Below are 17,474 nucleotides of genomic sequence, written 5' to 3'. Positions count from 1 at the left end.
ACTACCCTTGAAAAAAGGGGGGGGGCTTCCTTGGGAACAATGAAACTAACAGAATTATTTGAAAAACTGCATACTCGGTTTGACTGAGTTTGTTTATGAGGGATATTGGAGAAAGTGCAACATGTCTCGTGCCCCTCCCGCCTCACCGGCTTGAGCGCTTTTCAATATTAAACACTAAATTTGTTGGAAATTTGCTAGAAAAATATAATAACACTGAAGTTGAGTACGTGGCAACTTTTTACAGCTGCGACTCAGCACTTGACACCTGCTGTTGTGAATATATGAGAAAGGGAGATAACACGGAAGCTTTGAAAACAACACAATTATATGAAAAAAGAAGTAAACTTGGTTTGGTTGAGCCGGTTCGTGAGTGATAATGGAAACGCCCATTGCTCAACACCCCTAAGGCCCCTAGCATCGGCTTAAGTTTTACTCCTAGCGATTTCATTTTTAGAATCACTTTTAGGAAAAATGATATAAAGCTATTGTCACGACCATTTGTCAAAGTTGTTAACTATTTTGTAAAGCTCCGTTTGTTAGAACTTAACTAAGCTGTTTATATTAATCTTGGTTGCTAAACATATTTGCTATAACACAAAAATATCAGCTAATTCTAGAATTCATTTTTTCAAAGGGTGTCCCTTATTTTTCAAAAGATCAACATTGAAAATGCATTTTCCACAATTGTACTTCTTTTTCGGCTGAGATGTTTTAGCTATCATTTGAGCCGTGTCATGACATAACCAACATAATGCGTTTGCGACCAGCATGGATCCAGACCAGCCTGCGCATCCGCGCAGTCTGATCAGGATCGATGCTGTTCGCTTACAAACAGTATTACAAGTAGAGAAACTGATAGCAAACAGCATGGATCCTGATCAGACTGCGCCGATGAGCAGGCTGGTCTGGATCCATGCTAGTCGCAAACGCACTATGTTGGTTTTGTCATGACACGGCTCATTTCTTTTAAGTACAAAAACATTTAAAGGTAACTTTAAACTTGTAAAACTTGTTCGCTATGAAAACGGTAACACATATCGATGTATACAAATTGATAATCTCCTGTATGTTTTTACATTTATGTATTTTAATAGTTTGAATATGTTAAATTTATATTGTTCCTTATTGAGGGCCTCATGGAAGATTGATATGTTTGTTCAAATGAGTTCTCTCGTTAAATAAAGTCTTAATTATTATTATTATCACCATTATTATTATTATTATTATTATTATTATTATTATTATTATTATTATTATATAGAAAATTGTCAATTTTTAATTTTTAAAAAAAAATCAAATCAAATCAAAGATACTCCCTTTTAACTTACGATATACCAAGTTTTATATTTTCTGCTCAGGTTGTGGTGTTTTCAATGAATAATTGTTTCAATACTGTCAAACATTAATAAATGTTTTGAATATTTGCATGTTTATGGATCATGACAGCTAAAGTCTGAAGTCAATTGCAGGTAGGCCATATAAACGCTATTGCAACATTTTTTTTACTTCGGTTAACTATCCAGCATTGCAAAAGTATTGTTGTAGTTTTAGCAACGCACCTGGTTAAGGTTTGATTTAATGATTGATTTTGTATGAGAATTGAGACCTCATTGTTGTCATTATTTATTACTATAAATCTGTTGGGGCTAGACTGTGCATCAGTCTGTGAGATTTTAGTGTGGTAACTCTGTCAACAGGTACCTGCAATTGTTGTGTTTAGGGAACTCAATCATTGGTTACCATCATAAATATTCCAGGAATCAGTCTGTTTGTTTCTGGTACAGTTACTTGATCAACACTTGTCGTCATAAATATAGAAGGCTTAAATTTGTCAATTAACACTAAGGTAACCTCCAAATATGGAGAGTCAAGATATTTCATATAAATACTGGGACAAGATTTTCTAGGGGCAGGCTAGATTGAAGATTGAAGAACAAGATTCAAAATGCAAGAGTAAGATTGTAAGAGCTAGAGTCAAGATTCAGGATTCGAGATCGAAGTTTCAAGAATGAGATCTTAAGAGTTAGATATAAAATTCTCAGTGACTTATCAACCATGTGTGAGGAAGAAAAACTCTGTAACTTTAAATATTAATTGTTGATTAGAACTTTAGGACACTTTCAAATAAATAAATGGTGAAATGAAACGGAAAACAGTTATTGTTTATTTTATGCAAATATGTGAAATTATGGAACTAGTAGAAATTATAAATTACAAGAGAGAAGAATTTATAACAGTATTCCATGAGGACATTTCGATTTATTTTCTTAAAATATTTACTGAATAGTCCTGTTAAAACACCAGACATTATAGATTATTTTATTATGAAGATGACGTGCGTGTTTATACATTTACTGAAACTGTTACCATACACTTGTAAAATGATAGCAGGTGAAAACGAAATTTGCTACCTATTGCGTGTATTGTGTCTCCATTACACAAGAACTAAATGTCTTTAAAATTATATTCTTAGTGAAAATAAATCATAAGAAATCGTCACGCGGCGTTTTAAAGTAAAACTGAAAGAAAATAATGCCATTTCAAAATATAGAATTACCTCACCCATTTTTATTGAGCGAAATGGTTCAAATGAAAGCGTTGCAACGCTTTAATTCAAATCGCGCTAAGAATCACACACATGCGCGCCTGCAACGCACGGACGCACAAACACATAATCGATATTCAATTTAAGTTTGAGTATGTTTCTCTATAATCGTTGCATTAATAGAAAGTTTCTTTACAATATTTACTTTTTAAAGATGTCACCATATTCGTTTCTTTATGTTTGTAATTGCACATGAGTCTAAGAATAGAGACTTAAATGAGGAATCACCATCAGTCCTGAGACGACAAGGATGTTTCACTAGACTGTGTTATTAGTGGTCCCGTTAAAAGGAATTATATCTACATCTTTAGGCTTTTGTGTGTGTGTCTATTTAAAATAATAACTCGGAAAATTACTTTATATTATATAGTTTATATCAAATGATATATGTATTTTTATGATAATGACTGACGACGTCTAAGTTGCTTTGTTATAGAGAGATTAAAATACAATAATATCCGAAGATGCATATGTTTCTTATTATTTTTGTATGCGTAGGTATGTATTAAACATTCACTGCAACAGGTCCCCTTTCTTACAGACTTCTTTTGCTATAATTATCAGATTATATAAATGGGTGTGCATGTTTAATGCACATAATAAGATAACAATGGTAAAGAGACATGCAGACTCACTTATAGACACATTTATTGTCGATTTTAAACAAGCAACTATAAAATTATCATGCTCTTTAAGATAACCTGCATCTGAGAACTTTAGTTTTTCACATGTTTCGAGGGGAAAATTGGAAAAGCTGTCGAATAAAACATTAACTTGACCGGACTTTAGCAAGGTGGATATTTGTAGGATAAGGTTCAACGAGATTAGTCAGCATTAAAGTGTTATATAAAATATAGATCATAGTTCGGCTCCAAGTTACTCCTGCTTATGAACTAGTTAACAAAAGACTTTTTGTCTCAATAGGTCATTCTTGCAGATACTGTGACGGGTTAGTGTAAGGTAAAAACCTTCGTCGTTATAGAATAGTCGGTTAATGTTGATGACAGATCGAGTTCACCTTAAATATAATTGAAATACTATTTGTTTGAAAGTCGGCCATTGTGTTTCACATACTGTATGAGAACCACCGAGAATTTCGGTTGTGTACTGTGGTACGCTGAAATTACTAAATTGATGACACGTATTAATCGGGTTAATCTGCAGAAAATATCAATGTCGAAATACTCAAAATTCATCTATATTTGTCATTTAAGGAAATAAATAAATGTAATGCAAAAGTATACCATTGAAAATTTAGTAAAAGGTACAAATTATAAAGAACCATACGTAAAAATTTCTGTCGCATGTAGACGTTTTATATGCTTAATCATTAAGCGGTCAGTCAACCACCAAATCATATCAAAATCCGCTGTCAAATGCTAAAATAATGCAAGGGTTGATCAGACACATTTAATTCCGTAGAGTAAATTTTATAGTTTTATGACAATAAAGTCACTCACATCTACACATTGAAGATAAAATGTTCTAATAAAGCACAGAATTGCTAACAATGATAAGATTATAATAAGGTGTTCGCGCGATACTGCAAATTATCGAGCATTCGTAATGTTAAAGATATTTATTTAGTCTTTCTTTTAAGTCTCATCATTGTACAATTCCTAACATTACACATATCCATGCTAAAGTAGCATAGCCGCTCTAAAGTAGCATAACCATTCTGAAGTGGAATTGTAAGAGGGTAAGAAGTATAATGTCCAGGTTTTAACATTTTTAGACAATGTCATAATCTTTAAAATAAAGGTTAGATATTTGTTGCAGATCCCGGCAGCCAATTATTACATTATCAGCGATGACTGTTACTAGTTAGTTAAAAGAAAAGAATAAAATTGGACATTATTTGAAAATAAAATGCACTACATGTACTCGTGTAAAATATGTTTTATACTGAGGGAGGAAAACTGGAATTAAATATTAATAACGGACTGCAGTTCCAATTATAAAGCTATTTTAAGGATGGAAACTATGAAGAATTGTAATTTTAAAGATTTCCCCTTTTTAGCCCGATAATGTTACATACATGAAGTGATTGTGAAATATTCAATGAATACTGCCTATCCTTTACTGATAAAAATGTATACATCGGTTAAGTTAAGAAAAGAAGGAGATCGAAACATTATTAACTCGTTTAATAGAAAAACAGTTGTTTTGTTTTATGCAAAAGGAATAATAAAATAGTCAAATTGTGAATAGTTGATGTTTCTGAATGTTATTAGCGTTGTGTTGCTCCAAAAACAAATCTATAAACTTATACAGGTTTAAATAAAACTAGAAATGGTTAAATGGTTTGAATGAATTAATTTCTTCCTTGTTTTTTTTTTCCTTTCATTTCTCACGTTCAACATTTTAAAAATCGCCGAATCAATAATGCATCAGATAACCAATCCCTTTATCTTCAACTTCTCAACATATGAGCAGAGAGAGGAAGAAATACATTCGGGGCTGGTAGATGTAGATTTAATTAACATCACCAGATGATACGATATATTAAGTATGAAATTGATAAAACTCACTTCAGATGATAAAAAACGTCACAAGAAAACATCTGACCTACAAACTGTAATTTCTTAAAATAGATAAATGAACAAATGGGAAAATTGCCGACTTGGCTATATAGCAAGGATCCGGTTGCAAGACGTGCCTAAACGTATTGCTCGGGCATAAACAACTAAATAAAGTAACGTTAAACAGACACTCCGATGAATGGGCGGAGTTTAACGTTAAAATATAATGTAGTATTAAGACATTGGTTGGTTAAAATTAGTTGAGCGAAACATTTACATTCAAGTCGATATCGCACGGCGTATATATAGTTGATGCAACCCGTATGTTTATCAAAGAATTATTTAAGAAGAAAGAGAACCGAATATCGCTTGAAAATAAACTCAACTCTAAAGTTATACAAATATTTTAATTAAGTGCATCTATTAAAGCAAATAACTGAAAACATTGAAGGACAATTTAACAATGATTGGAGAATTTGTAATCAAAGGAAACACGTGCAATGTTGTTTTTGCAAATAGGAGGCTGACAATCACAGGCTTAAAAAGTGATGAAAAATGTATGCACATGAAATTTGTTTATAATTCAACGTTTACCTTATTAGTCTTATTTTGTTGGTGGCGTAAAAATCTTTAAACCTGTAATCTATTTTATGCTTCAATACAAACAATCTTTATTTATTTCATATTAAACTGTTTATTTCATTGTAAACAATATTGTTTGAAAAATGTCTGTTTCCATGAAAGGAAATTATACATTATATTCCGGAATGTTAAATATATAGTTGCTGTTTCCTGATAAAGTATTGTTTTATTTAAAATGTTTCAGGTAATATACTAGTCAAGGACATTTTATCTGTGGAGTATATTGAATGTAGCCGGCCGTCCGTCCGTCTGTATTACGTGGTTCCATATACTAACAAACGCTTGCGGATGCAAGTGTGTGATTTGACTGGAAATGAAAGTATTTGCAATTGTTTAGTGCAGGAAATTAAAGAAGATCTGAATGGTAAGTGTTGTTGTTTCTTTTTTAAATAAAAGTTTTGCAAACAAAATCTATTATGTAAACGCGATGCTATGAAAATAATGTTAAATTTCTTCCGGGGATAATCAGTATATGTCTTCTTTTAGTTTTTTTTATCATTTCAGAAGATATTTAATAAGTGCTGAGCATACAAAAATATTCATTTTATCTAATGAGAGTCTATTGTATATGGTTTATCAGTAGATAACTGACTACGGTCAAAAACTGGTTATATTTCTTTTAAAAAAATGTAAGAAACGTTCTTTCATAAATTATCTCAAGTTAAGATAACACAGTGAAATATATGCTGTAAGAAAACATTCCCTTTAAATCGTTATATTTCATATTCAAATTTGACCTACTTCGTTAATATGTGTTTTTTATGAATGATCGTTTTACTAAATATAGATTTTGTATTTTCCTAAAATTATAGCGTTAACTAGACCACGACGGCTATTGGTATTTGTCAATCCCAAGTCCGGACATAAAAAAGGAGTTAAGATATATTCTTCTAGAGTCGCTCCACTCCTTCAACTTTGTGGAATTCATACAGAAGTTATAGGTAAGTTCATTCTAAACATTATTCCAAGGTCAAAGTGAGTATTCATATGGCAACATTCGAAATATAAATGACGAAACGTTACCTAAAATAGCGATGCTTACATTTTGAACTACTTTATTTCAACTTCATCTACATAATATTAATATAAGATTGTAAAGTATGATGAAATATTACAAGTACATGTAGCTCTGTTATCAACTTATCGCTATCATGTGATGAAATGTTTATTTAATGAATATGTTTATATCAACAAACTTCTTTCAGTCTTTTATTCTTATTAGATACAATACTGAGTTTATCTCTTTTTTTTATAGTTACCGAACGAGCTGGCCAGCCGAAAGAGCTTCTTGCAGAATGCGATCTTTCACTTATCCACGGGTATGTATGCCTTCTGCACAGCAAAGCTTACTTTCTGTAAAAATTAAGCAGTTATGCCATTTTCACATTTTCTCCAACTATATTCTTATATCACTTCAACCGCATATGCACTACATTTAAAAAAAATAAAAATATACTTTTGAAATATACTTTTGAAAATTCATTTTTATAATTATATATAAAGTGGGGGTATTTTTTGATTATAACGGCTTCATTTGTATATGTAAAACATATTTTTTACAGTATGATGTTTATATTTTACAGAATCGTTTCTGTAGGTGGTGATGGGATGTTTTCAGAATGTGTGAACGGTTTATTGGCCAGACTTCAGTCAGATTCAGACATTGATATGAATGATCCAGATTCAGAAATTGTTGCCTCTAAAATACCAATAGGAATAGTACCGGCAGGTAATGTAGTTCATTTAAATTTTCTAATCTAGAAGTCGCAGCTGATCTTGTATTTTCTGATTTGAAGTACGGATTAAAGAGAGATTAGTTGTAATAATAAGTTTAATAAAGCAGTTTAATAAAAATAACAAGGCCTATTTTTGTAATGTTATATTATATAATAACTTAAAACGTTTCGCTGAACTATTGGCACCTATTAATAGTTGTAGTAGAATTATAATATAAGATTTATTTTTTCTATTCCAGGATCAGGAAACTACCTTGTTAATTACATTCATGGAACCCGAGACTTAGAAACAGCAGTACTCAAGATAATTCTTGGTAAGTAAAGATATTTTTTTCTATTCCGGCATTCTGCTTAACACAATGATTTCAATGGAACACTTATTAAACACTCATAAAGTAAGAACGCAAGCAAACAATTAATTTGAATCATTACAACAATTTGCAGTTTTTTTTTCACTAATGCATAAGTCCTTCATCAGGATTCTACTTTTAAAGAACTCTATAATTTTTGCCAGTATATATATACTGTCAGTTTGTTTATATAGTAGGACAGGATTAAGTGTAACATGTGCCGCTAGATGTTACATTGTTTATTTTATAGAATTGTTTCTTCATCGTTTAAGTTAAATAAATATTTGAAATTATTACTCACAAGAAACAAATACTTTTGTTAGCTTGTAATCGGAATTTTAAAACAGAGAAAATAAAACGGAAGCTTATTCTATTGAATTTTACCCACAAAAATTTAAAATGTTAACCGCAGCATCCCTGGTTACCGTTATTAATGATGGTAATAAACCTCCCGGTATACCCTTATCAATTTTAGTCACCAATCAAAAAGAAGGTGTTTGTATTGAAGTCATCATAGGTTTTTTAGTAAAATACAATAATGCACCGCAAGAATGCCACGGAATGCAGTCAAAATCACCTACATTTTATTCAAATATTTTCGGTTTAAAATACACTTCACTGATGATAAATAACGGTTGACGAAGCTTTTCATTCACAAATAGTGATAAAAAAGAAAGTAGTTTATGCATACTATATGTATACGTTATAATCATATCAAGTAATAGTAAAATTAGGTTTGTAACAATGAGTCAGCGTTCGTGATTTTATCAAAGTTTAACTAGGATTAGTAAGATTTTCTTGACCTCAAAAGTGCATAGTCACATAAACAATTAATCGGGTTAATTTACAACAATACTGAATGAGTATCTATTCTTTTTCTCGTGAGATTTGTAAAAAACACATTCACATATTCAGATTTACTTTAAATATCAAGATATTGGTAAGTTTTACTGCATATGTTCATGTTTGTTTTGTTATTTTATTTTAGGGGATCATCATATGTCAAACGTTGTAAGTTTACACCAGGGTAGAAAGTTGACGTGTTATGCCAGTTTGTTGGTTGAGTTTGGACTGATTGGAAACATGATGCATGATTGTGAAAAGTTCCGATGGTTGGGTCCCAGTAGATATAGTGGTGCGTACCTTTTATAAATCACACATTTTGTAACAGTTGTAAGAAATTATAAGATCATGACATGTAAGGTTTATAATGTGTTTTATCGCTTTTCAAACTTCCTCTATTTATTATTGATGAAAGTCCGTGAGACTTCTCACATTTAACGTTATAAACATGACGCATCACAAGGTTTAAGAAATTATGATGTTTAGAGAAAAACAGCGGTGTTTTATGAAAAAGAAATAGAAGCAAAATAGAAGCAGTCAAGACAAAACAATAAGACAAGCGTATCGATCATTTAATTATAATTTATATAATATATATTTTAATGTTACAGTGGTCCCCATCACAACTTTAGCAAGGAGAAAGCCGGTTGATGTTGAAATAGAATATATGCCTGAAGAACCAAAGAAAAGTAGTCCTATGACAACGTCAAAATACCTACGCCAAGTTTCACTTCCGGCAAATAAATACTCGGCACGATTCTTCAAACAAAGACTGTTTTCAATGCCGGAAGACTATGACTCGGATAAGAAAAATGGTAAGTTATAAAAAAACGTATTTTTGATTTTAGTGAGCCTTTTTAATATTTAAACAAACTTAATATATTGAACACGATTTTAAAAGAGAAACAAATGCATTATTTATTTAATTCATTTTAGAATCATTGAATCGTTGTTCTTAAATCCACCTTTTATTATTTTAGATTGGAAGAAATTGGACGGAAGGGTATACGGAGTTGACACATATGTTGTTACACAGAAAGAAAAGGACGGGTCTCTTTTCCCTCGTTTCGGTGACCACGCCCTTACAATGTGGGTTACAGATAAATGTGGCATAGGAGAGCATGTTGACCAACTTACAAAATTACAAAAGGCACAAGCAGGATATGTAAGTATTTTATGTTAAACTTCACGAAAATTTTCTCAATGAACTTTTGTCCTATATTTAAATTATAAATTAGACTCTTGATAACCTAGATTATTTTACATTTCAAAATATTCAAAAGTGTTTTGAAATAATTTTAGTACGTAGTATTGAAAATACCAAAATCATAATAATTATCTAAAGTCATATGTTGTTTATCATTATACTCGGTTCCTATGATATCAAGGGTTCTATGATATCAAGGTATTTAAATTTTCTGTGACTGCTAGTAAAAGCAACACATGATGACGCTAATATTTGTAAAACTTGCACACTAGATTCATTTTCATCTGCCAATAAATTTAATTTGGTGAATTATGAATGTATTTGTAGCAAGAAAACACTATTTTATAAAACCTTCATATTTAGCTACCATTTTCCTAAATGGTTTTTACACAGTCAATTAAAATATGTTATAAACACATATACTGACATATAGTCTGTTCATATAGTTTTAATTTTATAGCAAGTTAACTATTGGATGTTTTTCACAACTTAACTTGAAAGTTTTGACCCATCTATCCTTCCATACTTGCTTTTTTGGGGATTACCTTGATACCGTAGTAACCTCCTCTGAAATTACCCAAAATGGCAGACATTTAAAATATTCTAAAAAATGTCATTTTTATTGGTTCTTTTGAAATATTTTTTTGACAAACAGTTCTAAAAAAGGTTCAATTATAAGATGGAAGAAAAATCTCATTCATTTATGATATTTATATTTAAATATTTTCCGATAAACGTTAAGTACCATGATATCATAGAACCCCGGGCTATATGGTTATCATAATACAATTGTTTATTTTTATACATGTATATATATTCAAAGACAATATAATATGTTTCTGTTTTTATTTCCAGCTTGACTATGATTTTATCCGGACAGTTCGAGCGTCAAGATACCGTGTAAGATTGTCTACAGCAAGTTCTACCATGGATGGTAACGGAGAACGGCATTTAGACAAGAAATTTTACATTAACGCAGACGGCGAGGCGATTAAGTTAGACACACCAGAGTTTGAGGTCAGACTTCATCAATGCTCAATGCCTATCTACGGTAAGATTGATGGCTGAAAACTTTCCCCAAGATCGCTTTGTACACTATAGGTACACCTACGCAATATCAGACACTGCTTTTAAGCCCCCTGCATACAAGTGCCAAATATACAACACATAAAAAGTGATGGAGGGAGAGAAGCATTATGTCGAGGGCGGACTTGCTACACTATCCTGGAGTGAAGTACTTATACGTGCAGCAAGAAGGAGAAGTTACAACATTGGAGACGACGACGATGTAACATTACAACATTACGCAAAATGTCTGTCTAAAGCAGACAATTATACGACTAAGCGCGCATTTATGCGTGTTATATTAATGATATTACCTATACTTTATTGTAGGTATATTTTAGACGCGGCACATCATGTAAACGTGCCTAATGGTATACAAACGACCTTCTTATTTCAAGAAGTGAAACGCACAACACATATCGTGTTGTAAGTTAGTAGTTTCAGTATTTTATTATACATTTATTTATTGATGTACTATATATATATTTATTTATTATACTTGACGAGGACTTCCGGTCTCGATCACAATCAACGTTTGACATTTGTCAATGATATAACTATATTCTTTATAAACGCATGTGTTTGTGATTACCTTTTATTTATAAGTAATATTGGTTGTTATAATGTACGAATAGTATGGTACAGTATATGTTTTATTTTGTTAACGTTTTATTATTATTATATATATATATATATATATATATATATATATATATATATATATATATATATATATATATATATATATATATATATATATATATATATATATATATATATATATTGTGTTCACTTTACGATGATTATATATTGTGCTTATTGAATAAAAAATGAACTAAAAATGAATGTTTTCTTCCTTTGATCACATCAGACATCAAATGAAACAGCTAAAATAGTTAAGGTGTAAGAATACCACTCATAACGAAATTAATTATCCATTTAATACGTCAATCACATATTGCGGTCAGTTAATTTTTTTTAAAAATTCCCCGAAACAATGAACTGTTCAAAAGCAGACGTAAGAAGGGATATTTTAATGGTAATACGATGATTAGAAAATACTAATGATCGTGTCAATATCGGTATTACAGGTTTAATACAGTGGTGATATTAGGTACATACTTTGTATAATTGGGTACACCGTTTACAGTTACATAAAAGATTTGATTATTATTTTTTAAATCTTGTTGCCTACCCAAGTTTATGACATCCGCTATCGCCTGAAATAAGATGTGCTCGTACACATTCACTTATATTCATTTACGCTTGTTAGTTTGGCGACCTTAAAGGATCCCATTTTCTCTATTCCACTTAAACATGAAAATGGGGTAAATAAAATGCTATGATACAATGCACGAATACGATTTGTAATTATGATATTAACTGATTGCTTCCATATTTTCCATATCTCTTGAAACTATAGTGCCGAAATTGTACAAGTCAAATACAGTGGAACAATTGTATATATTACACAATATTAGTAATAAAGTTGTGCTTCGTTCGTTTCTATGACAACTTTTACGGCATTAACCAGCACGCCTCCAGATTAATGCTTATTTTCATTTTCACTAAAGAAAGCAATTTACACATTATCAATGACACTTACAACACACGTTAATTACAAAAAGAGGTCAAAATATGCCCTACTGCGTTAGTAACGCAGTAGAAATATAGTTACACATAATGAAAAAATCACTATTAATCGCTCATAACATGTAAATTATTACTTGAATCTTGAATTTTTCTACTTTGCCTAAAATCTTAGTACATTTTTTAAGTTTGATTTATTGATATATTTTGGCTCATCTGGATGCATGCTGCTTCAAGAAACAATAGCCAATTGTAATAACCTGCTGTGCGAGAAGTGTCCGCTTTAACGACGTGTTACCGAGATTTTAGGGTGGTTTTTTTTTTGGTTGTTGTGCCATCATCAACATAATGCTCGTTATATTCTTCATTTTCTTATCATCTTGTCAACCATTTTCTGTAGTCCGGAGAGGGTTTATAGATTCAATCCTAATATACTAAAATAGATCTGTTTTTCCCCTGCTTTTATGCAAAAAGAACATATATTGAAAGTTACGGTAAAAATACATATAATATACGATTGTATTACATTCTGGGATGATGCCTCTAACGTATTAATTTACAAAAAGATTTCGATCAGCTTATTATTAAAATATATATTACATAGGGTTGATATGTGACGTATGAAAATGACTGAAAAATCCTCTATGTTCAGAGCTTATATGCTATAACTAAATAACTAAAGATTATCGTCTGGCAAATTAGCAGATGTGAACAAATTAATACTTTGATTGTATCTCTGGTATCTGTACGTATGTAATGAATATCATACTGTTTAACATAGACGAATAAATGCCATACCTTCATATATTTTAATGATATATAATTTTATACAAGAGGCAGCATTAAGGACCATTAATGAACTATTCGAGTTACTTTATATCTGGCAAGTATGACCCTGGCTTTATATAGTATATAACGTAATTAAAAGGACACAAATCCTAATTGAAACTTTGAAACCACCTTATTTCTCAGCTGTTATAAAACAAATACCCAAGCTTTTTAGAACAGCCAGGTAAAACGGTTGTTACACAACAGAGCATCGTAAGAAGAAAGTGTGACATATTTTCATTTTCAGTTGTCTCCCTTTGCCTTCATGTTTGTATTGATACATGTACTAAACTGTTCACAGGCGGTGTTTACCAGGTGATCGCTGTCAGTGTCATATGAAAACAAATCATTCATCATTTCGAGATAGTGTTTATCAGGTATATTTGCTTAACATCATGTGACGTGTAACAGAATTTATGTTCTTGAAATAAAAGATGCGTGTACCTTCTTTCACGTCCCTACAATCGCCTTAAAATATAAAACATTCAACAATATAAGCATTAGAAAAATTTGTCAATGTGGTACAATAATGTATAACAAGAATGAGAGAGTGTACACTATGTGATTTAAAAATGAAATATCAATAAAAGATAAAAAAAATAGGTAATTAAGATATCAAATGAAGCCGACAACACTACCTTTTGTTTCCTGTTGACTGACGCTTGTTAGTGCAGGACACGTTTGCCAGTATATTTCTGTCAAACATTATTATATCAAGTGAGTATTTCAAGAGGTGATACTGTCACTGGCCTTCAAGAACTGCAGTCTACCACAATGGTCTTCCTACAATACCGCTTTGATACTGTCATCCGCCTTTTCACTCCTCCCTCTCTAGTATTAGCAACAATGTGTGAGATATTACCATCTATAATGAAAATGTTTAATGCCACTTTATCTCCATTTCCCCTAAACATTTTATTCCTTGCAGACATAGCAAATTAATGAAATGTAATGAAATATTTCATATCGCCTCTAAAATTGTAACATTTTACTATTAAAATATGTATGTCTGGAGACCTAAAGAAACAAAAACTATTTCATCTATACTCGGTATGGCAAATGAGTATTTTTCTGAAATAGTTTATGAGAAATAAAAATGATAGCATTTTTGAGGCATAATGGGCCTTTAATGCTAAACATCTAAAATCTAATGTTTATATATAGAAGTTTATATATAGAATATAAGTGATGTAAAAAATATCATGTTATTATCATGCAATTTATGTTCCCGATTTTATCACATTATGCAAATTATTGTCAATTCATTTTTGTTTATTCATGTGTGTTACAGATATATGACATTCAGTTAATTAACATATCGGAGTTTGACTTATTTGAAGTAAATGATAAACATTTGACTTATTTGAAGTAAATGATAAACATTTGACTTATTTGAAGTAAATGATAAACATTATTTAATATAAATTGAGTAACAGATTTAGACTTCATTGAAAGCAATACCATTAACAAAAAGACACCAAGGACGTGTGAAAATTGCTTATAAAATTATGAACTGAACTGAACGAAAGAATGTTATTTCGAATGTTCAGTTCATAATTCTATATATGTATATATCTTAACAAAAAAACAAACAAACAAAAATACAACGAATGTTAAGCGCTATATTACAACTGCATTAATATGTCCCGTACTAATATTTCAGAGTTGTAAAAAAGCGTTTGTTCTATTCCGTGTATATGAATTTTACATTTGTTATATGTCCGCTTCAAATATGAAAATTATATTTGTTATATGCCCGTTTATATGAATATAAAAACAGTCACATACCTTTTCATATGAATATAACTTTTGTTATATGTCCCTTTATATGAATTTTACATGTGTTGTATGCCCGTTTTTATATGAATATTATATTTATATGAATATAACATTTGTTATGTGCTATTTTTTATATAAATATTGTATTTGTTATATGTCAGTTTATATGAGTATAACATTAATCATATGTCCGTTTATATGAACATTGCATTTGTTAAATGCCAGTTTTTATATGTATTTTACGTTTATATGAATATTACATTTGTTATGTATTTGCTTATATGAACATTACATTTTATATATACCATTTATATTATAATTACTATTGCTATATGTCCGTTAATATGAATATTGAATTTGTTATATGCCCATTTATATGAATATTACACGTGTCACGTGTCCGTTTATATGAATATAACATTTGTTATACATGATTGTATGTCCGTTATATGACTATGTGACATTTGTAATATATCCTTTTTCATGCGAATATTACATGTGTCATATATTTGTTTGTATGAATACTGCATTAATCATATTTCCGTTTAATAAGTATTACATGTACAAAAATCAATAACTATACAATTGATAGCAGTAACATACCAAAACGGGTCATTTTTCAACATTTCGAAATAAAATAAAATCATTTCTGCATATACATGTACTACATGTATATCAACAAAAGGAACATAAGTCACATATTTCTTTATTAACAACACACCAGAATAAACAAGTTAAATGTTATCAGACTCGGCCTTAAAGCTACAGTCTCACTAACATCCCGGCAGAGCCCCGGTAGACGTCCGGGTGATCCTGGAACGACCGGGAACAACCGGGGTACATCCGTAACTCTGCCGGCACGTCCGGCATGATCCGGGAACACCCGGCATTCGACCCCGGATGGAATGAAATATTTAATATTACCGGGGTGGTCCGGGATGATCCGGGAAGTATAGCTTTGCCGGCTTCATCCTTAGCTCTGCCGGGAACGACCGGGGTCACACCGGGGAAGCACCGTAGCTCTGCCGGCACAAACCGGGGATGATCCGGGGTATGATATAGCCGGAAGAGCTACGGTAAAGCCCCGGTGAATACTGGCAGAGCCCCGGTGAATGCCGACAGGGCCCCGGAGGATGCCGGCAGAGCCCTGGAGGATGACGATGGATCTACGGTTGATCCCGGTAGAGCCCCGGCAGAGCCCGGTTCATTTCAAAAGAATCACGACAATTTGCGATGATTGCAATTGTTTGTATTAAAACCCTTCCAATTTCCCTTCTATCCAGTCTTGCATAAGGATTTTTTCAGAAAATCATTATGAATTACTATTCTGGAACAATAGATATTATATTTAATAAAAATTACGTATCAATGTAATCATTTTCACTCGTTTTCAATCCACCGGGGTTCTACCTGGATCGTTCTGGGCTCTGCCGGGGCTCTGCCTGTAATGACCTTGGCTCTGCCTGGGTCAACCGGGGCTCTTCCGGCGTCATCCGGGAACGACCGGGGAAGCACCGGCATGAACCGTACCTTCACCCGGGCTCTGCCTTGATAATCTGGAGCGCATCCTGGATGGTTAGTTAGGAATTACCGTAGTGCTGCCGGGGTTAGTGTGACTGCAACAATAATTTCACCCCGAATCATTCCGGATCCGTAATTATTAACTTACCGGGATGGTCCATTGGCTCTGCCGGGAGTAAGTGAGACCGCCGCTTTACTTACGTTCATAAACTGAGACAAATCTCAACTGAAGATTATTCAGCTGTGGTGGTGTTGATAGTTTTCACTACGGATCACGGCATTCAGCAACATTGTATTTTCCAGAGCACAGTTCAGCCACCGCATCGCTCCTGGGCAGGCTGTCAAGCAGTTTACCAGTACTAGTTGCCTTCACTTTCGCAAAGAACTGAAACTTCTCAACATACCATGCAAAGGTACAGTGCGAATGACCGTAGAAAGGATTTCATGATCAATCACAACGAACGTGACCTACGTCGTCCGGGAATCGAACCCGGGTCACCCAATTTACAGTCAAACGCTCTACATATTGAGCTTACCGGACGGCTATGGCGATTTTCAGCTGCAAAACAGTCGAGTCTTAAATGATTTTGAATGAAACGCATGGTTAACTGCGAAATGACACCATTTATTTTGCGAGTCGTCAATAAAAACACAAGTACATAAAAATAGTCACATACAGCATTACACTTCTTGACCAATTCAAATTTCTGGCTTTGTTGCAAAACAGTTTTATTACATTTTCTTCAAATGGAAATACAATGTTTCATTACATGCTTTGAATTGGAA

The 17,474-nt window shown here is 32.1% G+C and overlaps 1 protein-coding gene across 1 annotated transcript; it reads left to right on the top strand.

Annotated features, from left to right (window-relative positions):
- Positions 1 to 5,447: 5,447 nt before the first annotated feature.
- On the top strand, positions 5,448 to 11,643 carry LOC132725323 (ceramide kinase-like). Its single transcript, XM_060710431.1, has 10 exons — positions 5,448 to 5,684; positions 5,954 to 6,133; positions 6,582 to 6,710; positions 7,025 to 7,088; positions 7,353 to 7,498; positions 7,745 to 7,819; positions 8,844 to 8,990; positions 9,310 to 9,513; positions 9,679 to 9,863; positions 10,761 to 11,643. The coding sequence occupies exons 1-10, from the start codon at positions 5,591 to 5,593 to the stop codon at positions 10,971 to 10,973; spliced, it is 1,437 nt and encodes a 478-aa protein (XP_060566414.1). The 5' UTR covers positions 5,448 to 5,590; the 3' UTR covers positions 10,974 to 11,643.
- Positions 11,644 to 17,474: the final 5,831 nt, after the last annotated feature.

Source organism: Ruditapes philippinarum, unplaced genomic scaffold (genome assembly GCF_026571515.1).
Source record: "Ruditapes philippinarum isolate M1 unplaced genomic scaffold, ASM2657151v2 ctg351_1_1_1_1, whole genome shotgun sequence".
NCBI lineage: Eukaryota > Metazoa > Mollusca > Bivalvia > Venerida > Veneridae > Ruditapes > Ruditapes philippinarum.
This window is presented reverse-complemented; position numbering and strand designations above follow the sequence as displayed.